The sequence below is a fragment of the Centrocercus urophasianus genome, unplaced genomic scaffold (genome assembly GCF_019232065.1).
Source record: "Centrocercus urophasianus isolate 14NV4802_14NV808 unplaced genomic scaffold, USGS_Curo_1.0 seq_11, whole genome shotgun sequence".
NCBI classification, from domain to species: domain Eukaryota; kingdom Metazoa; phylum Chordata; class Aves; order Galliformes; family Phasianidae; genus Centrocercus; species Centrocercus urophasianus.
In genome coordinates this window covers 70,476,741-70,500,509 of record NW_024884253.1, presented here as the reverse complement: position 1 = coordinate 70,500,509, position 23,769 = coordinate 70,476,741, and the positions used below count along the sequence as shown (strand labels likewise).

Sequence of the window (23,769 nt, the reverse complement as noted above, 5' to 3'; positions counted from 1 at the left end):
CGGGGGGGGTGGGGAAGTCAACTTCAGTTAATTTGAGAACTCAATAAATGTTTCTTACAACTCTTCTGAATACTGAAACTAGGCATTTATAAATACATACTGGATGTTGCTGTGGAAGGAAGAGGGCTTCATTGCACAGAACCTTTAGAACGATGGCAATCAGAAGTAAGACCAGCGTAAGTGTAGTTGAGTTTATATAGCAATAAGGTTTTGACCTTTAATTGCATCTGGTTTGCCAAATACAGGCATTAGATTTCAAACGCATGATGGAAATTATTTACCGAGGACATAAGAACTTACAGTCATTGGCTCTTCTACTTTTTTGATGTTGCAGCCGTGTTTGTTGTAACACGTGAGGATGTGTTTCCCAGCGCAACATCTGATTAGTCACTAATTTAGTAAGGAATGTCCTGGCACACAGTTTTGTCGAAGCATGTGAGCCTATCAGCGGAGTAACGTATTCTTTTAGGTGTTTCAACACACAGTTGAGTAAAACAGCTCAGCTGTTTTGAAACGAGCCTTATGATATTTCTTCCTTGACTCTGCTTTCTTTTTTCTTACTAGCAGGAGAGTTGTTTCACGTTAACCGACCAAAATACATCTGCTGCCTAAATTTTTTTTTTTTTTTGCTTCTATTCCTAAATGCTTTAGTCAGAGTCTAAGTATCAATGGAAATCAGCTCTCAAGCTGCACGTCTGTCTTTTTTACACTAAGGAAAATAGAGGGTGGTATATGTTCATTGTTTCCATTCTCAGGGCAGGTATCTCCTCTCCCGAATACGGGTGGTCAGACTTGCTCAGGAGAACAGCTTAACAAAAATTTTCAGAGATAGATGTTTACTGTAGTGCAAAAACATGAAAGTTCTCTGAAGTCCAATTGTGTGTTGTATTCAAAGCACTGTATGACACACACTTCCTTTTCCCATCTAAGATTTTGTATAAGGAGAACGGTACTCTTTAAATTTTTAAGCCTTTTCTTATTAAGAGCTTTGATTAGTAGTGCAGTTAAGACATAAGTGACATAGCTGTGGCCATTGACATTACTGTAGGCCAGTATTTTTACTAGTGTCAATAATTGTTAAGAAAATTTCACAATAAATATAAAAATGTCCAGTATTAAAGCAGTAGAAATATTTTAAAATGACAGAAGTTTTTAAAAATCTCTTAAAAATTGCAGATGAAAACTGACTGAATGCTGGGTAGAATTTGAAGTAGATCAGCTGAATTTCCAATAGGCATTAGCTGTGTTTCACTCTAAAAGCAAATAAGCAACTCTGCAGTTTGAGAGAGGACTCTGCCGTGTGTTAAAAAAGAAAAACTAAAACAAAAGAATAATCATATGGAATATAGGAAATAGAGATGAGAATATGTAGTGTTTGAGCTACTGAATGGTCAGATGCGTCCTTCAGCAGTGTGGGGTGGTAGCATTCTGTTAAATGTATTCGTAAGCCATCCCAAAAAGGCAGATAGCCAGGCGTAAGCAAGTTGTTCAAGGAAATAAGGACAAGAATTTACTTTGAAGAATTTCTGAAGGTCCCTCAATGTTTCTTACACAGCAAAATGGCAAACAAATCTAATGTGCTGCCTCCTAAAAAAAAAAAAAAAAAAAAAAAAAGTGAAAAGTGCAAAAATTCCTGGATAGAGCAACAACATTGAGCAGAGACAGGAACTAGCTCCATACAAAGAACAATTAAATGAGGTAGGACTTGTTGGAAAAGGAATAATTGAGGAGAAATATTAATTAAGGAGTAAAAGGGTTCTCTAAGATATCCTAAGAAACATGTCTTTTCTCTCCCGGTATTGGAATGAGGGAACATAAAATAGCAAGCAGGAGGTTAAGAAAATAAATGCAAGAAAGCTTTGGAAATCCTTGACACGGGATTGTTGTGAAAAGTAGATCTATATGTGGACTAAAAATACAAATTACAGGGCAGTTCTGTAAGGCTTTTTAAATACAAATTCACCACCTCTGGCTTTGGAAGTCCCTGACCTACAGATTAATGAAGGCTGTGTTTTGTTTTGTTGATGTGTCGTTGCGTATTATCCTGCATCTTATTCTGTTCTTTGGGCATCCTCAGGTATTCAATTTTGGCAACTCTTAAAGACAGAATACAGGGCTGGACAGACCATAAGCTGACCCAACTTACCTGCTGGGTAACCTTGTTAAGCATGTTATAAGCTTTGACTTTTCATTGACAAAATAAGCAGCTACCTAAATGTCACCAAAAACTTAAATAAATACATCTATTTATTTCTGTATTTAATTTTTGAATGAATTGTAAATAACTGTTGAAGTCTCACAAATGCCAGAAGGGTGTGTGAGATAGCTGCTGCCCAGTTTTCTTAAGTTTTCTTAAGTTCTTAAGTGTTCTTACCAATAAATCCGTACAAGGTGCATGGTCAAAATGTATCTAAGAACTTGCTTTTATGCATCTGAGTATAAATGTATATAAATACAAGCGTGTGTGTAAATTCTAAGTTTAAAGCCTAATTCTTTAGTGTTCTGACAGGAAAACATACAATTGAAAAGATTTTCTACAGCTTAATGAATTATTTCTTTTGAAATCTATAGACTTCCATGAGAAATGAGGTAGAAATGGGGATAGAAACTGCTATCTTGCCTTGCAAAGCAAGGTGTTCTTTACATGCCTTTTAAGAGCCCTTATGGTATGGATTTAAATAAAAATGAATGGGAAAGGAACGGGGAAGTTTTCTTTTATGCTTTGGGAGAAAAGTCTTGATAACTGACTTAATTTGGCTTCCTGATAACACTGTCAGCCTCTCAGCAAAATGTCATCCTCATTATGATCTTTTTAAGGCAGGGCTAAGGGTTATCATTTCAGCACTTGTGGCTGAGTGCTCTGGCAGCATTCACACAACTAGCTTGGTATTCTGCTCAACTGCAGATCTGCCTGTGTGCTTGGTTACAAAAAAGCCAGGCTGCAGCTCTGTATTTATCATTGCTCCTGGGCTGAATGTTTCTTGACTTTCATCATCCCCAAAATGGTGTAAGTTTCGGTTTTTGAGGGAGGATGTCATTGCAGAAGGGGTTGATTTCTCTTGCAATCTTGGCTGTATTTTTTGTATGAAGGCTTTATTGGCCTTCAAAGATGTAAATTTTGCAGTTATTTCACTTAAGAGCTGGATACTAAAAGAGCAGAAGTATTGCAGTTTGACAAATATTTGCTTTGGAGAAACTCCACTAAGAAATTAGACGCCAATCAAGCAAGAATAAAGGTAGTTTTGTTTCCATCAGTGAATCTCAGAATTAACCATCCTACTCAGTCTGCAGTTGTACACATGTGTACATCACATGAAGCATACCATTTCTCTGTCGACTGTATTTCTGATATTATTTCTTATTATTGCCTATCTTACCCTGAATTACACCCTCTGCAGTGTAATTCAAGAGTATTTTCTTTACATTTTGGTGTTAGCATTTGAAAACTTTACACGTCTTTTTACTTTTCATCTGGCACAGCTCTGCTGGGATGAATGAGGAGTTCCCATATTTTTCTGGTTTTTTTTTTTTTTTTTTTTTTTGATTGCTCTGCAACCACAAGTGTATCCCTTCTGAAATGACAAGTGGTCTCAGATCTGTTTAAAATGGTAAAAACTTTAATGCTATATTACAAACTTACATGTCCTTGTTTTTATTTTAATACAGTAGGTTTGCTAATGTGCTGTTACATATATTGAAGTTGGACAATAGTGATAAGTAGCATACAAATTATTAAATGATCCATCAGATAAAATCTGGCCTTAAACTGAGTCACAATCTTAATAATTTTGGGTTTTTTTGTCTCTGTTGCTCAGTTTCATAAGTTTGCCACGTGAGACTAAATAACTCAAATGAAAAAGCTCTTTATAGGGAGAGAATATTATTATTTTAACTTCACACATATTAAAGAGTCTTTATCTTCTGTCACATAGTAAACCAATAGATAGGTAGTAAATAGATGAGAAAAATTAGCAGAATGATTTGGGAAGCTGTCTCACTTTCTGTCTCACTTTCATGATGTAGATGTTAAAAAAAGGATGCCCTAAAGGGCAACCAGAAGAACCAAGCTAGCTAAGAAAAAAATCTGGCAGAGAATCTTGAATATTAATCGACAACTTTGGCTCATTGAGCAGAGGCATAAGAATAGGGTTGATGTCAATGGAAATGATCAATATGTAAGTACGTTCTGTGCATCCATTGCAGTGTACATGGAGTTCTGCAGTGATTCATCCTAAAGTTTGCAGTGTCTGATTCAGGGCTTGTGACCTGAACTTTGATCTAGTTATGGCTTGCAATTGCACTAACCACTCTCTGGGGAGATTTTCTTACGTTGCATCTAAGAATAAATTATATAATTAGATGGACAACTCTTCTTCCTCTTCATTACTGAATGCCAATATCAGAACTTGCTCTTAGCAAACTGCTAGCAAATAAACAAAATCGTTTAGATGTAAGCATTTGTTAGTATATGATTTTGAGTGAGTTTTTACTTTCTGAATTTATTTACATAGAAAAATGTCTTCTAAATGTTCTTTTTCTTGGTAGCATACTAGCAGCCTGCTTCTTTCATGTTTTGTGGTGTGTTTAATAGTTACATTATAAGTCAAAAATTCTCAGAGTTGTTCTATCTTTGCATCAACACTTCTAAAAAATACCTAGAAATCTTCACGTGTTCTTAACTATTTTTTAGCCTGTATCGATTGGCCCAGTGCAAGCTGATTTCATTGTTTGGGTATCTTGCTGTTTGGTCTGTATGCATACATAGGGTTCGCCTCTTTGCAGGAAGGGAAGAAAACAATTTCTGAGAATAAGCTATTCAGATTGCCAAGAGAAACAGGTGGAGAGGGAGGTCTCAAAATCTTGAGTACTGTATGTGCCTAGCAAAGAATTGGCATTTTAATGTGACTTAACTAAATTACAGATCACGAATGTAGATTAACATAAGTACCTTTGTAGGCCTTTTAGGTTTTAGGGAAATTGGAAATGCGGTATATAGTAAAACAGTAATTTCATGAGAGTATGTGAAAAGTCATCTGGGAAAAAAATCAGAAAAGAATATTCAATTGAAAGGTGACATATGATGAATTTTTTTTTCTCCAAAATATGTTTCTTTTATAGTTGTTTAACAAGATCCCATGGTCAAAAAGTCCCAAGGCAGTTGAGATTTTCACCCTTAGTGGTAAGATCTTACACCACTCTGTCTCCAGCTCTTCTCTGTTTGTCACATAAATCTAGCATGACCTATCACATTTGTGCAAGAGGAAGATTTGTTACCTTCATGTGACTAAAATGCTTTTTAAATACTGCTGAAGACTTTCTTCTTTTAACTCTCCTTTTTGCCTATGTTAAGAAAAACTTGGAAATAGTCTCATGCACTCTGCTGCGTGCATGCTTTATGATGAGCCACTAATATCTCATGACAATTCATTGTTTCTCATACAAGTCAGGTTTTGGTGTTTGTTAAATAGTCATGTTGCTTTCATATCCCATTTTTTGTAGCTCTTTAAAAATACATATTCATGTGCTTTGTTCTGCTGAGTAAATATTTTTTGCATGTGTAATATGATCTCACATTTACCTTTGTGAATGTTGTGTCTTTTTTTTTTCAGTCAAACCTTAATGTTGATTTTGTTTTGTTATCCTGAATATGCAGCTTATGATTTTAAAAATGCTGTAACAATTTGTTATTTCATCTAAATATGAAGAAGGAGTCCTGCTTAATACACAGGATTCCATAAGGAGGAAAAGATCTTTTCTCTCCTCAGTTCTGTTCTCTCCAGTCACTTGAGTTTTCCGTGCTGGAAATGTTTTAAAATGATTTTTAACTATTCTCATACCAGCTCTCTTCTAGGCAATTCCACCTCACAACCTCACCTTAATAGCTGTGAAAAGCTAATGAGAGATTGCTGTTCTTTACCTGTTCTAGACATATTCCTAGAAATCACTTGAAGCTGGAGCTGGCTAGTTCAGAGCAGACAAAGTTGGTGATTTTTTTGAATAGCGTGTAAGTAAAGTGCAGAAGTCCTTGCTGCACAACTTTACGAAATTCTACCTATTGAAACCTACTGAGGAGAGTTAAAAATCCAGTCTTTGCAGCTGGCTCAGGAGTCTCTTGAGCCATGAGGTGAAGTCTAGAAGAATGTATGGAGAACATAGAAATGTGTTTTTTCCCTGAGCTGCAGTTTTGTGCTTAGCTGAAAATGCCAGATAGCCTTCAAATAGATTCAGTGCAGTGTTTTTGTTCACCTGCTGCTGTCCCATCCAAGAGTATTGGAAAGTTGTTTTATCTCATACAGTTGTGAAATAGTTTGGAGCCCTATCTGATGGAGGTCTCCAGCTTGGTCAGTACAAGCTCTCATTCCCTTAGGTATGGAAAACTTAAGACTAATTAAAAATTTGTGGTGAATTTTCTAGATAGTTGTCTTTGTGAAACTTCGTAAAATATTTTAGTGTTATTACACTGGAGCAAATTACATCTTCACATGTTCTAAAGTCTGGCTTGCAAAAGCAATGAGCACTAAACTCGGTAGAAACTAGTCCATGAGTATCAACGTGTCTTATAAATGCTCTGCTTTCGAAGTAACTGACCCTTGACATCTTGGTTAGGTACTCATTTAGTAGACACTTCTGAACCTAATATTTCCATCAATAAATAAATAAGGTGATAATATCCTCCTTTCCTCACTGAGGGCATGTGAAGAGTTCCAAGGAATCATAAAAGTAAATTATGAACCAGCAGCGTGCCCTGGCAGCCCAGAGAGCCAACCATACCTGGGGTGCACCAGGCCCAGCACTGCCAGCAGGGCAGGGGCAGCGGCTGTCCCCTCTGCAGTGTGCTGTGCAGCCTCACCTCCAGCACTGCGTGCGGGTTGGGTGCACAGTGTAGGAAGGACGTCAAGCTGTAGAGAGTGTCCAAAGGAGGGCTGTGAGGATGGGGAAGGGCCTAGGTGTAAGACGTGTGAGGAGCAACTGAGGCTCCTGGGTGCGCTCAGCGCAGAGGAGCTGAGGGGAGTCCTGATGGCAGCTGCAGCTCCTCACAGGGAGCAGAGGGGCAGAAAAAATGAAAAGTCCACAGTAGTACTTCAGCAGCATGGGTTGCAGCAAGTTCCAATCCTAAAATACAGGGGTAGACATCTCTTTAGCCTACGAATGTGCTCATGAAATGTATTAAAAGTAGGTGGTGCCTCAGTAAAATGTACGTGGCTATGTAAAAGTGTACCCTAATGAGTGTAAAAGAAATAAAAGTTGCACAGGGGGACTTAGTTTTGCTTTCTCTTTCAGTGCTACAGTTATGCTTTGAACATTGCTTTTGTATGTTTGCAGATTTCATTTATTTGTTTTGATTCTTGCCCTGCTTGGCAGACTTCAGAATTTTGATGTGAAAGTAAAACTGTCACAGATAAGATTTTTGCTGAAGAAGATTTAGAATTGAGTAGTTCTGTTGCTTTCAGTTAATCTAGAAGGAAGTACAGCTGTAATTATCTCAGCTATGCATACAAGTAAGAAAAATAAAAAAGGATGATGGAGTAAGTGGGTATAGTTTAGCATGGAACGTCTCTGTTGAGTAGAACAGGACTTCTATTTGTATTTTTATAGAGAACAAATAATTTTAAATATAAAATAAGTTAATATATATTTATACTTAATGAAATTAAGAAGTAGAAGACTTTATTCCTGTTTTTATTCTCCCTCCTTCCTTAAAGTTCAGTATTATTACACTGTTAAGTACATGTCTTAAAAAGACTGAGGAAAGGTGTGGATGGGTTTAGGAAAAGGAGAAAAGAACTAAGGAGAATGCCAGAGAAGAGTAAAGTAAGTTCACAGACACACGGTGTCCCTGAGATCATTTTATTAATTCGAATACTTGCATAGTAAATATAAGTCACACAGTTGAAAGTTGTGGTTTTCTCATTGTGCTGTTTTGGGAATTTTTGAAGTTTTAATCTAGATCTTACAGTTTGTTTTGAAGTCTTTTATATTAAAGTAAACGTAGTCCCTCTGTAGTTTTGAAAGTTAAGCAACTTTCCACTGAGTGCTACGTAACCTGGAGTGCATCAAGTGCAGTGTACCAAACAGAGGATACTGGCTGGTTGATTATTAATCTGGCATAGCTTTTGTTCCAGCTTTGTTTTTTTCACGTTTCCACGACAGTTCCTATTGCTTCACACAGGGCAAGCAGGTCTAGTCTTGCTGAGTTTCCTCATAGGACAAAAAAGATTTCTATGTGAAGATCTTTGGATGTAGTAATTGCTTGACATTATATGAAGAACAGGCCAAGCTGTTTAATGGAAGAAGCAAGCCATGTGAAGGAGCAGCGCTGAACAACAAATATGTGATCCCTGGAGTCTTGGGCTGATGGAGCGCAGATGAGGTGGCTGAGGTGTTGAAATTTAATAGAAATATAGCTGGAGTGACAGAATCCTTGTCATGCACACAGCCGAAAGAGATATGAATAAAGTGACTTTATTAGTTCAGCTTAGGTTGTTCACAAGGGATATTTGGCAGAAAATGTTTGGCAGAAAACCTCCTCCTATTGGCATACCTCTTTATTTGAGGGCTGCGAGTATAGTTTGCTGGTATCCCCATGACAGCCTGCTTGTGACAGGCACAGTTAGAATCAGAACTTAAAAGTAATGCAATTAATAGTTACTGAAAACTTGTCTTCCTATTCCTTATTTGAAAAGAATGGCTGAGTTTGTATTTCATCTGTGAATAAGTCAGTGGAGAAAAATTGTGGCTTGCACTTTGCAGAGAATAAAATTTGAACTTTTTACAGTTACAGTAAGCTCTTTATACTTTTAAAAATTATTACTTTTTGAAGTTGAGTGCCATCTAGCTTTGTATAATTTTGGTTTATGTTCACTTGATTCTGAGCAAGTGGGAGACATTGAGGAAGGGTGTCAGTGGAAGGAGAAAAATAAGATGCAATAACTGGGTGGTGATTCTCCCTCACATGACCAAAAGAAAAAAATGTTGTGCTCTTGGCTGTGCCTGCTACTAAACACCCTGTCATAGTGTGCGAGGTGAGTCAGGACTTGTTTATTTATAGCATTGGCCAATCAACGCAGAACGCTCTGAAATTCATTCAAGACAAGCAGACACTTAGGATGTGTTGTAAACATTTGCTCTTTGAGCAAGGAGCACTTTTCTCCGCAGCAGACAGAGCAGTTTCCTCGTTTGGTGCTACTAAAACTCAAAGCAGACTAGAAGACCCTTACCTGGATTATCTAGATTGGTTGAAAGAGAGACATAATTTCTTCTTACGTCTGAAATGTCAGACAGTGAGGACCTGGGACAAGATGAAAGGTACTGTAAATGATTTTGATGGCCTTCTCATACAGTGCTGCATAAAGCAAAGCTGTCTGCAATTAATCTCTCCGTGAAGTCCTGTGTTTTCATACTAGGTCAAAGATTAGTTTGCTCTGTGTTACAGCAGATCATCTAACTCTTTGAGTGTTTTGCCCGTAATGCTAATCTAATGCTTTGTAAAAGAGAAGAATAAAATATTAGTGGCTACATAATGGTTAAATTGTACATCCTTTGTGTAGTTCTTAAACTAAAGCTAAATGGAATGAGATACTGGATGATTTCTACGTGTCACTTTTCCCAACCCTGGGACAGCTTACAGGTCTCAAAATGTCAGAGAGGCAAATAGTTTATGTGCAGCCACATTCTGACAGAACCGTAATTCATTACTGTGAGATAGGGCACTGTGTCCCTTTGAGGTATGTCAGTCGTTTTGAAGTTGACTTTTTATCTGAATTAGTTATAGAAACCACCAACAGGACAAGAAGAAAGTAGATGGCCCAAAAACTTCACAGCAAATTAACTAATATGGTTTTTACAAATGTGTTCTAGCACATTCCTGTGGGAATAAATGTGCTAAATATATTCAGCTTAATAGATTTTAAAAAATATATTTTAAAAGCAAATATTATTTATGTTTGCCTATGATAGACTTTATGATTTAGATTTCTTCAAGTCCAAACTGTCTTTCTGTAATTATGATTTTCACTTTCTTGATGCTACATAAAATGTTGGCTTCAAAACAGTGCTCATAAATATTTAATACCAAAGAGAAAAAAAGTCATATATTTAGAAGCAGACATTTTTAGAGGTTAGTTTAAAAAAAAAATCTAATATGGATAGGCAAATCTAAGAAATTACAGAAATCAGAAGAGCACTGGCTTGGGATTCAACCTCTGTTTCTTATATTTAAATTTAATCATTGAGGATGTTTTTGCAATATGTACGTGAATGCAACATTGGAAGATGGGTGAACAACGTTCTGGATGTCTGTTGTAGATGAGTACGTTCAGACATTGTCACCTAACTGGATGAGTGTGGGTGAATGGATCCCCAGTGGCATAATTGGGTCTTTGCAAGGGTGGGGTCACCTACACATTTCCGTTTGCAGGGATCTAGGTTGTGCCCTATATATGGCATGGATTATAAGTAATTGTAGCACAGGGTAGCACATTCTTTTTCCTTTTTAATGAAATGTTGGCTAAATATGTGACAGCTAGCACGGAAGTGTTAATTGCTATTCATTAAAGACTGTTTAGCTGAATCTTCGGCTTATTAAACTGTATATTTTTCAATACAGGAAAATAGCAACATGCATGACACATTGAAGAAAAAAATGGAGGATTCAAATCATAGTCACTTTATTTTTATTTTTTATTTTTATTTTATTTTGAATCAGTTTTATAAAGGATTTGCATCATCTCCTCCTTTGGAAATATTTAATTGAATACAAGATGGGAGGAAATGGTAGCAGCTGAGAAAAATAATATTGTAATTTTGATTTATTATTTTTTTTAAATGCAGTGTTTATCAGCATGTAAGAAGATGCAATTTCTGTGCAAAGCATGCACACTCTGTCATGTAGAACTTCTTTTGTTCACAATTCTTTCTCTATGAAGGCTTGGAACAGATTTTGGCACTTAAATAAGGAGTAATGTTAGGCCCAGACCTCTAAGACATCTTATTCTATGAATCAAAGCTTTTTTATTAATAAAGAAAGACAAATTTTCTTAAGCAATAACTTGAAAAGTATGATAATAGGGCCTGCTCTTCCCGTTTATCATTTCTGCAACCACCACTATATGAGTTGGTCTTGATCCTAGTCTCCCATCCTTTTGTGGCTTTGCTGTTCAGCAGCAAGATTTGAGAAAGTAACCTCATCAAAACATTCTTATTTTCTTGAATTAATCTGCCTTTGGTAACAAATAAGATACATCTCAAAATCATTTTTACGTGGTTGCATCATTTATGTGGTAATGTTTTGTGGAAGTGAGAATATTTTGGTCCAAGTTAAACAGGAAGGAATAAGAGGAAGATCTGTTGGAAGTGTACTAGAATAATACGAGAACTATACTATAGCAGTGCATTTTAGGGTTGCAGAAGAGCTATTAAATACACAGATACAGATAATATAATTTTGAGGGTTCAAAGAATCAAAGCTGTGGGTCTATTTGTTTAAAAAAGGAGGACACTTGTATTTGCGTAGAAGCTGTAGAGTGAGCTTTGTTCACTGACTGGTTTCAGCTTGCTGCAGTTTTTATATTCCTCAGATACAACTGAATACTTCGTATATCTTACCCCCTTTTGAGATCATGTCCTACGTTAGAAAATATTGTGTCACCAGAGAATTTTATTAACATTGTCATTCAAGGTGTGGCATTGGTCAATAGTCTGTTAGTCATACTGTGAATCTAGAAATATAATAACCAAAGGAATGTATGCACAAATATACTTAATGCTTCTTAGGAAAGATAGTAAAAGGCTTAAGAGTTGTGAAGATCAGGTACCCGCTTCTGTTTTGTTTGTCTGTATGATCCCAGGCCAGATGAAAAACAGTGAGCAAGGATGTAATCAAAGGTCAAGGACTGAAGTAGTTAAGATAACAACAGTATTTTCCCCATTACATGTGAAAGTTGCTGTATTTTTTTAAAGAAAACAACAGCATAAATAAAATGACAACTCATGAGGAATCTATTGATGGTCAAGAATGTATAAAAGGCACTGCGAATACAGTTTTTCAGGCATGTACTGAAGTGTAACTAACTGCATTAGAGCAATGTCTTTGTTGTTCTAATTGCTATTATGTGCTTATTATCAAAAAGGATGGTGCACTAAACTGTTAGCCAGGAGTCTTTTCTGACTTGGATTAAAAAAAAAAAGGCTCTGTTATTTTGACCTGTATTTTGAACCAGCTGTTTTTGAGCTATAATCTCAGTGCATGACCTCTTTCACTGTATACTTGGATTTAAGAAAAATGGAGATCTGGTTTAAAGTCAAATTGACGTGGTATTTAATGACAGATTTGTCATCACATAAGAGTAGTTGTGTTTTCTGCTAATGTTACGCAAGTAAAATGGAAAATATTTGATATTGCTTTAATTGTTGAACTTGCTGCACAAATGCAGGCAGTGAGCGGTTAGGAGCTCTCAGTAATGCATCAGAGCAAATGGCCGCTGGCCGCTGGTTCCTACTGTCGTTGGAGCCAACTGAAAACACAGTGACTTTCTTCATAGGCTTAAAACCACCTTGTGATATCATCTAAAAAAGTCCTTATGATGCTTTTGCAAATTTAAAAGTATTCTTTTTTTGGCAGTTGAAAATGTGATTTTTCTTTCTCATGCAGCTGCTCTGCAACTTAAGGAGCGCTCAGCTCATCTTTCCTAGCTGTTTGACTTTGAGAGGCCTTGAACTAGAAGTATCTTAGCTGAAGAACATGGAATCTGAAGGAAGAAAATGGGTTGAGTTTGTGAAAAGCGTTAAAAGAATTGACTTTGAGGAGAGACAAACAGATGTAAAAGAATTACTTATAAAATTGGGCAGAGTTATTTAAAATTCAGCAAACAGAACTTTATGCTCCTGTTGACAGGAACAAAACTTCCTTACTTTTCTAAACGAAAATAGTGCAATGAAAATACATCTCTTACATCACCAGTTTCTATTACAAGTGGGAGGCTGACCTGGAAGATCCCAGCCCTTCTACTCTTTTGCTAAGAATACAGCAGCCCACAAAGAGTAGTAATAGCATTATAGCTTCTACTAAATAGAAAGCGAGTCTGTAATAGTATTTATGTGACTCTGAAAGAGTCATTTTCATGCAAAAGGCATCTGAAGAGTCTGTGCTGATTTAGTAAATCATGACTTTGAACTAACAGCACTCGACCGTCAACTTACATTTCACATTCTGGATGACCTCAAACTGGAGTAGCCAGATTCTTCTCAGGAGAGCAGGGCGAGAGTGTAGCGTAGGCCAAAGGAAGTGTTTCCCATCAGAGCTGACCTGTCACTTTGCTGAGAGTCAGCATAGAGAAGCTGCACAGGGGAATGCTCCACATGTAAGGAGGAGTATATTTGCTAACTAGCTGGACATTCAGCAAAAAACAACACTTAGGAGGCTGTGCTGTGTTGAAGAATGCTGGGCTCGCCAGTTTGTATCTAATCATTAAGTAAAGAATATAGCTCCTTGACAACACTTTCTAACAGAATCAATGTTGCAACTGAATGTAAGAGATAAATGCATCCTCTCCAAATAAAATCTTGGTAGTCATCTGCCTTTTTTTTTTTTTTTTCTTTTTTCCTCAGGCAGCCTCTAGGAGAAGATGAATTTCCCTATCCCTTTATAGAGTGTATTTTTATAATGATACTACTGCTTTCTCTTTAAGACAAGTTTTTCTTGATGAGCAATATAGAGGGGGAAAAAAAAGATCTTTATTTATGGGATTGGTATGGCTTAGCAACACAGTGGTGACAAGTTGTTCCCACGTGAGCTAAAGAGAACAAATGCTGTCACGACTTTAGTTTAACACGCTGTGCAGGAAGCTGATAGACACAGGGATGAAAGGTTGCATATATTTTGTTTTGTTGACAGTCACATGTGTTGGCCAGTCTGCTGTGCAGGCCGCTGAGAAAAGCACATCCAGGCTTATCACATGCTGGTCATTTAAACATACTTACTGTACAGCAATATTACCAAAAATAGAAATTAAAAGGAGACATGCTATTACTCAAAGCTGTGAAATAAAGCTTTTATAAAGCTGCTTCCAGTACACCTTCCTTTCAAAAGGAAAAAAAAAAAAGTAATAATAGCTGTGATTAAAAAGCACAAATTTGGGGTGTCAGCAGAAGACTGATGAATGTTCAGAACAGTTTTAAAGTTTGAGCATCAGTGTTGCATACTGTTGAATTAATGTAGGTCTTAGAAATGATGTATTTGAACTACAAGATAGATGGTAATTAGCTTTTTTTTTTTTATAATTGGGAAGTGTTGGTGTAACTCTTCAGGGCTGATTTTTTTTTTTTTTTTTTTTAATGAAAATGTGATTTTCTACATTTTAAAGATTCCACATGTTCATGATTCTTAGTAGTGAAAGGATGTTCGATGTGGTTGCATAAAGGATGTATCTGCCACGTTATCACATCACACTAAGCCTTTGCAGTATTTATAGATTAGCAGTGAGAAATAAAGTGCATACAGACATCTGCAAGCTGGAGAGATTTCTCTAAGAAATACAGACCTTGTAACAAAAAGTTTTAGGATGAAGGTTCTCAGGGAAGTGTGAGAAGCAGTGTATTTCTAGATGCTTGCTGTTTTCTTCATTCTTTCAATTACAGAAGTAATTCTTCCATGGATCTCTTTGAAGAAAGTAGAATTTTACATGGTGTCATGGTTTACATGGTGTACATGGCATGGTTTAAATGATTAATTTAAACTGCAAGTTTTGTTGTCTGTGTCATAGCCACATGACACAAAAATAATTATTTTAGTGTACTTAACTATTACATAGGATCCAGAAGTGGCACAGGTTAAAACACAACTCTGTGTAGTAATCACCTTTGAAACTAGCCATATTGGTCATTAAGATGCTGTGCCATGAGTTCACTGGTATTTGCTATTATGTCTTTCCATGCAGCGCACATAGCATTTACAGACTGGGTATACTGTAGTACACTAAGGCCCATCAATATTGCACTGTTTTCTACCACACACTTCAGTGATAGATCTTAGAGATTTTATCATTGGTTCTTAATTCCACTTGTAAGTTGCATTTTTTCTACTGTTATACATTTTGGAGCTGTTTTCATTTTGAGTATATGGTCAACTGAAATGTAAATTGCAGGGCCAGAGGGGCACGTTTAAGTATTCTTCACAAACATTGTCTAAATACCATTTAATAACCATTATCTGTGTCCCTGAATAACTTGGAAAACAATTTTTAAAATGCATTTTTGGTGTATGCCAGGTATGAAATGTTTCTTTCAAAGAAAGGTAACTGCACCATTATAGTCTTTCCCTTTTGCACGGTGGTGGTTTCTTTCATCCCAGGAGAGAACTGTGAAAGCCCTGAGAAAGTAAACCTTCCTGATCCAGTTTTGCTCACAGTTTATACACTTGATCTAATTTGCTCAAGTTTTATGCTAAACTCCTGGTTGCCTTTGAGGTTTGTCCTTAAATATCATCTTTATAGCAACAGCATTTTATCAGATGTTTATGCTCTGATATGACACTAAATGCTCCTTAGAATTAGATTTCTATAAGCTCTAGATAGCAAGTTTTAGAAAAATGCTAAATACAGAATAGTCATATTGTCTATATTTTGCTTTACGTATCTTTGGGAATTTAACTTTGAGCTCTTCCTCCCTGACAAACAGATTCCAAGTTCCACTTAAAATTACAGAGTCTGCACAGGTTTGAAGTGTGTGCATTTGCAGCAGGGAGATGAAGCAGGTTTGGAAGCACTATAATTATCGACTTCTCTGTTTATGTAGTTGCAATCCTTCAGTTGCTACATCATGGTCTGCTCTGTGCCCACTGCAGTTCTAAGTCATGTGTATATGTGGGTATATACAAAACCATGTGCATAATTAAAAAAAATCCGGCACATCACGAAGAGATCTTGAAACCAGTAACATGAGAGCTGCTGACCTTTCTGAGAGAAATGTGATGGGGCTTTGCTTGAACAGATGTCTAGATACAAACTGAGGGTATGACACCATCAGTCATATTTAGAGAATGTAATGCCACTGACTCTTCTGGCCAGTGTTTGTGACTGTGATGGGTTGAAGCATCTGGGGAGGGAGGGTGTGTTTTTGTACAGCTACTGGGAAACAGTTTGTTTATTTGCTCCATTTTAGGAATGATGTAGTAGTTAGAAGGATATGAATAATTAGTTTTCTCTCTGGATGTCTTCAGTTTTACTGGCAATTCAGGCACAGAACTGCAGTATTTTATATAAACTCAATATAAATTAGGAGAGTAAAATTTTCCTCTTTCTAAATGGTACACAAACTGTGAAGCTGTTCAGACACAGCTGGCTACTTACATCCTCAGAGAGACACTTTGGAACCTTGGAATTAGAAAATCTATTTTGGCAGGAAGGACAGGGTTCATGTTTAAGTCATTTATTGAAGTACTGTAACTAACATTATGCTGGAGTACTTTCTTATGTTCTTGGTTGACTGATGTCGTAGTCACACGCTCCACATTTGTTATTCACAACACTTTATGGCTCTCTTTTCTTCCATTTTGTTTTTAAACACTAATTTACAGTATGCATTCTTCAGTGCATGTCAGCTTTTCATAGAATCATAAAATGGCTTGGGTTGGAAGGGACCTCAAGGATCGTGAATCTTTAACTCCCCTGCCACATGCAGGGCCACCAACCTCCCCATTTAATACTAGACCAGGCTGCCCAGGGCCCCATCCAGTCTGGCCTTGAACACCTCCAGGGACAGGGCATCCACAACCTCTCTGGGCAGCCTGATCCAGCATGTCACCACTCTCATAGTAAAGAATTTCCCCCTGATATCCAACCTAAATCTTCCCTCCTTCATCTTAAAACCGTTTCCCCTTGTCTTGCCTTTACCTACCCTTATAAAGAGTTTACTCCCTTCCTGTTTGTAGGATCCCTTTAGATACTGGAAGGCTGCAATTAGGTCACCCCACTGCCTTCTCCAGGCTGAACAAGCCCAGCTCCCTCAGCCTGTCTTCATAGGGGAGGTGCTCCAGCCCTTTGATCATCTTTGTGGCTCTCCTCTGGACCCTCTCCAACAACTCCCTGTCTTTTTTGTACTGGGTGCTCCACACTTGGACGCAGTACTCCAGATGGGGCCTCCCAAGAGCAGAGTAGAGAGGAACAATCACCTCCATGTCCCTGCTGGCCACCCCTCTTCTGATGGAGCCCAGGATACCATTTGCTTTCTGAGCTGCAAGAGCACACTGCTGTAAGAGCACACTTTTGATCTGATGTAGGTTTAGTCTTTATCATTTTCTGCTAGAGCATTCTGGAAGCTCTGTACTTTTGTGTACATACAAATATACATTGCACCCCTATTTTTCCTTCTCACTCCCTCTGCAGTTATCCCTTAGTTCCATCCTCTGACCTCTGGTGAGCACTGCTACTCACGTGGGCCCAGAGAACAAGGGACCACAGAGTCAGATATTGCTGGGACTGACAACTAATGGAAGATGTTAGCGAAAAGAGGCATCCCATGCATGACTGTAGTTGCCCAAGATCAGTACAAGACCTATAAACAGTCCCCTGGTATTCCTCATAAAAATAAAATGTGTGGACATAGCAGAACAGACAGGTTGCTCCTGGCTTCTTGTTGATTAATACTACAAGAAACTGACAAATACTATTCTGTGGCGCAAGCTTACTTAGTTGTGGGTCTATAATGCTTTGAGGCAAACTTCACAATTTTCTCTCCATGCTTGGTTTCATCTTTGTCAGTGCACCACCAGCTGACCACAGACTCAAGGCATCTGACAGTACATTGTATTGCACTGCAGCTCACACATTCTTTTTCTCAGTCTGGTAAAAGAGAGAAGTGGTAGCAAGCAAGAGAGGGAACTCCAGAGAACTTTCCCCACGTGACACTTTTCTGCATAATTTGTGTATTCTAATTGTTACTGTTCTTCTCTTGGTGCCCTCTAATATTTCTTCCACAATGATCTATATTGGTGATCTTTATGTTGGTGGTTAGTATATATGAAGATATTCTGCATTATTATTGCAACTAATGCCTTCCTTTTTTAATTTTTTTTTCTGATTTTGCAATTAACTTTTGACATTACTAAACTAACTGCCTACAGTTGGCCTGTGTATTTCAAAACTCTATTTTGAGAGCAGACATCAGTCCTACCCATTTCATCTCTTCCATTAAGTTCCATCTTATTTGCCAACAATTTTAAATAAAGGATAGAGCAAAGTGTATGAAAAGATTTTGTAATTCATAATAATGTCACAATAGTAGTTTTCAATTCTAGAATAAACAGCCAAGTCTTAAAATGCATATTAGTGCTGTGTTACAAAAGCTGGAAGCATTGTGTCTGTAAGGAGAACAGCCTATCTATGAGATATCATTCTCATAAAACAAAATTCTAGCATAGTACTTAAGCCTCCAACCATCAGTGAGGATGGATGTTGAAAGCAGTACTGTGGATGTGTTGAGTTCTGTGTTACTGTGTTGCTAACATTCCTAATTGCTTCTGCTGTGTTTCTGCCGAATCCTCCCTGAGTTATTGAATGCCTTTATATTGCCTCCGTCAGAGGCAAAGACCTGAATGCAGTCCTGCATGGCTGGCAGATGTGTGTTCTCAGTCTTGCAGAAGTCACCTCATCTGAGACACAGGACTCTCACCCTATGATCTTCAGATAGCCTATTTAAAAATGGTTTGATTTTTCTTAAAGGGGAATATTCTCTCTCTGAATATTCTGTAACATGAGAGGTAATCACACTACTGCAATACAATAGGAAATGCTGTACTGTAATAAGTACTAGAATAGCACCTGGAACGGGACAACAGTTTGCATTTTAACTGGTTTTACACTGTGGCCAAGAAGTTAGTTCTTCTAAAAGCTGTGTTCTTGGTTTCACTGCTCATAGCACAGTTTGAATGTGACTCCTTTAATACTATGTATACTCAGTGTAAAATGGCTCCCGAACCTTCCCCTGATATACATGGTGCTGTATCACCACCTCGTGGTGAAGTTGTTTTGCAGTAGTTTGGGATGTCTTGTGTAAGCAGGAAGAAGGCTTATTCCTGACTTACAACGAACTATGTAAAAATTCACAAATTTAAGAGCAGACAGCAGATGGACCAAACTGTACAATTCACCAGAGGCCTGCAGCTCTCTTATCCTGCATATTTAGGATAATAGATTTTTTAAGAAAAAGTGGCCTTAGACTCATCAAGCACATTGCTAAATTGGATGTCAGATAGGTTTTCCATTCATTTCAGTCATTTTGGCTGAAATGTTAGCTGCTAGTTTCAAGGAGAGCTTAAGAACAGTGTTACTTTTGTGAAACACTGGATTTGAAATTCGGAGTTCAGTTTCTTCTTTTATCACAATTAGTAGAATATGTGGTTTATCCCTGTGGGCTATTCAACTGAAACTGTATTCAATAGAAAATATGTAAATAGGTTTTTTGGTGGTTTTTTTTTCCATTGGAAAATAAAGTGAAATACATGTTTTGCATATATTTAGCAAGCGTGTGAATGGCTTTGTAATTAATCTATGACCAGGAACCAGAAGCAATCTAAAGCCTTTCTTTACATTTGACAACACAATGTACTAAACCATGTGGGCTGCATTACTTTATGTGCTCTTGTGATTCACAGATCAAGGTTTCTGCCTCATTCAGGCCACTTGACCATTTTAATTACCATCCCCTCAGTGCTGGGTTAGCACCTTGCTTGCTCCCAAAACTGTGTGAAAGTGGCAGCATATAACTTCAGCCCTGCTAGGAGAAGCTTATCTTTTTAGGAAACACCCGCATATCTCTTGTAGTACAGTGCAGTTGTGCATGTAACTCTGAAGCAAATCACACCTTGAATTCCTCTCCCTTTTCTTTCAGCCATTATCTCCTTGGCTTTCTAAGTAAACTCATTTCCCTTGCTAATAGCATCTGCATCATCACAGCTTTTTCTTTATAGACTCAAAAAAAAAAAAAAAAGAAAAAAAAAGAAAATAACATGAGGGAGCAATGTTTTTTAGACGTTCTTTTTTAACCTTGGGGTTGCGGGTACGTGCAGGTTTGTAAACTCGCTCCAAGGAATATGTGAAATACTTTTGAGGTCAAAGAAGCCTGTGTTGGTAGGGATCCATCTATCTTCTGAAAAATGCTAGGCATTAAGTAAATGAAAATGCCAATAAGTCTGTCATTTTTGGGAACAAAATTCCAAAATAACTGGGCCGTGAGGCTCAGCAGGCTACAGATAGAAGTGCTGTTGTATGTGAACTCATTTTGAGAGTGCCTCACAAAAATAGAAGCATATGTCCGAATACTTGGAAATCTCCATAACTTCCCTTATATCAAGAAGTGAGCAATATTAACAAGTTCATGTTCTGAAATACAATAAAAGATAAACAAGAATGAACATCAATCACGGCTAATGAAGTATGACACAACAGTAGTAGGCTGTGTGTGCCTCCTGGAGAGGGACTAGGCAAAAGCAACCAATCAAATAACTTCCTACTGAGAAAAGCTAAAATTCTTATGGACTCTCATAGTTTGTATAATGTATAAAGAAAAAGTGTGTATGAAATACACTTAGCCTGCAGCATCCATTAGATAGCTGAAGGCTATATCTTTTCAACATGGTTAGTTTGGAAGTCAATAGTGCTTCACATATTTTCAGGCAACTTCAGTATTCATATGAGCTACAAATAAAGTTATTGTGTACTTGTGTTCATTTTACTCAGCTGGGAAGTCATCAGTTCCAGGCAAGACTACAGACCCAGAATAAATCAGTGCCTTTCGGAAGCACTGATGAATTTATTTGTATTTCTTCAAGAAATGTCCCACTTCAAGGAACAAAACCCTGGCAAGGTAAGCACTGGCGAGTTAAAAGTGATAATTTGATACAGTTGGATTCAAAGGTGAGGTAGATTTAAAAAAAGGAAAAAACACGGAGAAAGAGATCAAAACGCATATTATGATACATTCAATCATGAGTTTCTTCTAAGTGCTATCTGTGTGCAGAACACAGGTAGATAGATGATCACTGAGAAAAGGTGTCCATGGTGAAGCTTAGCAATAAAGTTCTACTAATTCAGCTGCTGGAACCTCACCAGTCATTCTGTAGAAGGGAGATTTAAATCATGACTATTTTATAAAGCTTATAAAAAGCAATCAATCAATCAATCAATACAGCACCATTCAAAAACATGTGTGGGTTTTTTTTTCCAAATAATTGTAGTTTGCAGTAAGGGCTGTATTGTACGTATTATATAATAAAAGAGAATTCTTCATATTTTACTGTGATAATTTTTCTTCTATACAGCTTCAGGCATTTGATGCTTTTTTTTCTGGAAAAAAAATGAGCTGTAGAATGCAGTTCATGAAGAAGCAAGCAAGAGCAGGGTTTATTCTCTCCTAATGGGGAGAGGATGATTATGTCATTCTAGTCCAATGTGAAAAAGCACTCTTTTTCTAAGAAAAAAATAAATAAATGTAACAGCAGATAGTAGCAATAGCACTGTGAAAATGTAGATTTTGCTTTTACATTTTTATTGCTAATCATAAAAATGTAGAAAGAGAAGATTAGGGTATTTGTTTTCTTCTCTTTTGATCGCAATTAAAAATGCTACAAAATTCTTCATGAAAGCCCTTAATAATACAGAAATTGGAAACACGTGGTACTAAACAAAAATATTAGTTCAGACTGAAAATACCAGTGAACAGGAGGATCAAATACATTTGAAAGGTATATAAATTACAAAAACACATGCAAAAAAATTCTGTGGTTAGGATGATGAGGTGATGTTTAAAAGAAGTTGGAGTATATTGAGGTAAGAAAATGCAATATTGGTATACCCAGTACTATAATTTTGCCCTGTATTAATGTGAGAGAGTAGCTATATCTTTAAGATAGGTCTAATCCTGATTTTTAAAAGTTGATTTTAACAGCATGTTTTCCTTTCTTTTTCCAGACTTTGTTCTCTGAGCCGTATCACTATTTTGCAGTTTAATTATAAGCACATTAGCTGTGTGCAAAATTTCTATGAATGAGCAATTTTGTTACAGTTCAACTCTAAAGCAAATGAATTTTTACTGTAAATTTTCAACAGATCAGTTCTGTACTCAATATTGTGCTCTGCAGAAAGATGGCTGGATGTGGCTCTGGGCAGCCTGGTGGTTGGTGACCCTGCCCATGGCAGGGGGGTTGGAACTGGATGATCACTGTGGTCCCTTTCAACCCAGGCCATTCTGTGATTCCATATATCTCAGTTACAGGAGAGGCTGAATCTCAAATTTGTATTTAAAATTCAACTCTGTCTTGTCATTATGGGATATTAGGGTGATCAGCAAGCATCAGAACATAACAGTTGTATGAAATAATACAGCAGAAATGTACAATTTATAAAAGGATTTCTTGCTTTTTTGGATGCATGCATTGTAAAATTCACCTAGCAATTTGTTTTGTTTCTTGCATATTTAGCATTAAGCCATTTCTGTGTAATGAAGACAAAATAATTTCTCATAATTTTAGTGGTTACTGAGCTTGTGAGTAAAAATACCATGTTTTTTTATCATAGAAAAGAAAATACATTCTGACTAGCAAAAAATGCACTGTTTTATGCTTATTTGCAAAGAAGTGTTAATGCATTTCTTAATTAAAAACAAAGAAAAAGAAAACCTTCTATTTTCCACTGCATACTAGATTCATTTGGAATGCAACATTCTGGAGAATTTTTCTTTGCAAAATGATGTAAATGTTTATAAAAATGGAAATGCTAATGGCCAATTTTCATGTCTTTGTCAGTTTTGCCTACTAGTCTGCAGTGTATGTACATTTTTCACTGTCTTGGGAAGTTACATTCCTGGAGTTGTCCTCTCCTATGTCTTGTGTAAGTATGGTCTCTTTTCCAATCACAGTTTATGAATGTGATTTGTTCATTGTTTGGTCTCTGTGTAGAGACTATGTTTTATTGATAGTTACACCTACGTGCATATATACACATGTATATGTGCATACACAGATGTAGATTCTGACAAATGTCATTTGCTCTTTGGAAGACAGATTACAGGTTTTTTCAGCTTGTTGATTCTGCCATAATGTTGCATAGCCATGCATCTCAGATAGGGATGTCAAAATCAGACTAAATCAAGATGATGATGAATGTTATAGTGATCGTAAATTGTCCCTTGCTGGAACTAAGAAGGGTGTCATTTGGTGTGAATACCGTGGTATTGTTTTGTGGTGAGTTGGAGTGGCTCCCAGAAGATGGATTTATTAAGAGTTTGTCAGACACAGGCATTTCAATGTGGGCTATCTTATGCAAAAGTAATTATATTGTGTAGAATTAATAATACAAAGCATTGTTGAATCTTTAGTTATTAACTTTTTATAAAGCGATATTTCAGTGCATTTTCTCTTTCTGTCCTTATCACAGTATTGTGTGCCTTTTTATGTCCCTTCCTCAAGTGCAATGAATTTGGACAGAAATTATGCAACAAAGTTAAGTCTGTTCTGATGAAACTAGATTTTGGAATAATGGAATACATCAACCAGAAGAAAAAAGAGAGATCTGGTGAGTAATTAAGTGCAGTCCCAAATAATGCATTTCTGTATGCAGATGTGCCACCTTGTTCGCCTTGCAAACAGTTTGACTTGTCCTGTGAAGCCAAATGTAGAGGTGTTTCTTACTTTGAACCTGGCTGTCATTAGCTTAATGAATGGTAATATATGTCAAGCATCTCAGTATAGTGACAAAAAAAAAAAAAAGAAAAAAAAGATCT

General features: G+C 36.9%; 1 protein-coding gene across 2 annotated transcripts in view; it reads left to right on the top strand.

The window, feature by feature from the left end:
• The window catches only part of RETREG1 (reticulophagy regulator 1), a 55,905-nt gene that overhangs the window by 22,675 nt on the left and 9,461 nt on the right, over window positions 1-23,769 (top strand). The window contains exons 1-4 of one of the 2 annotated variants that reach the window (XM_042840066.1): window positions 9,049-9,306; window positions 20,730-20,856; window positions 22,793-22,877; window positions 23,424-23,561. In XM_042840066.1, the coding sequence (XP_042696000.1) occupies window positions 9,272-9,306; window positions 20,730-20,856; window positions 22,793-22,877; window positions 23,424-23,561 (385 nt within the window). In that variant the 5' untranslated portion in view covers window positions 9,049-9,271. Of the gene's footprint in view, window positions 1-9,048; window positions 9,307-20,729; window positions 20,857-22,792; window positions 22,878-23,423; window positions 23,562-23,769 lie in introns of those variants that run through there. The other variant, XM_042840065.1, reaches the window with a different exon arrangement.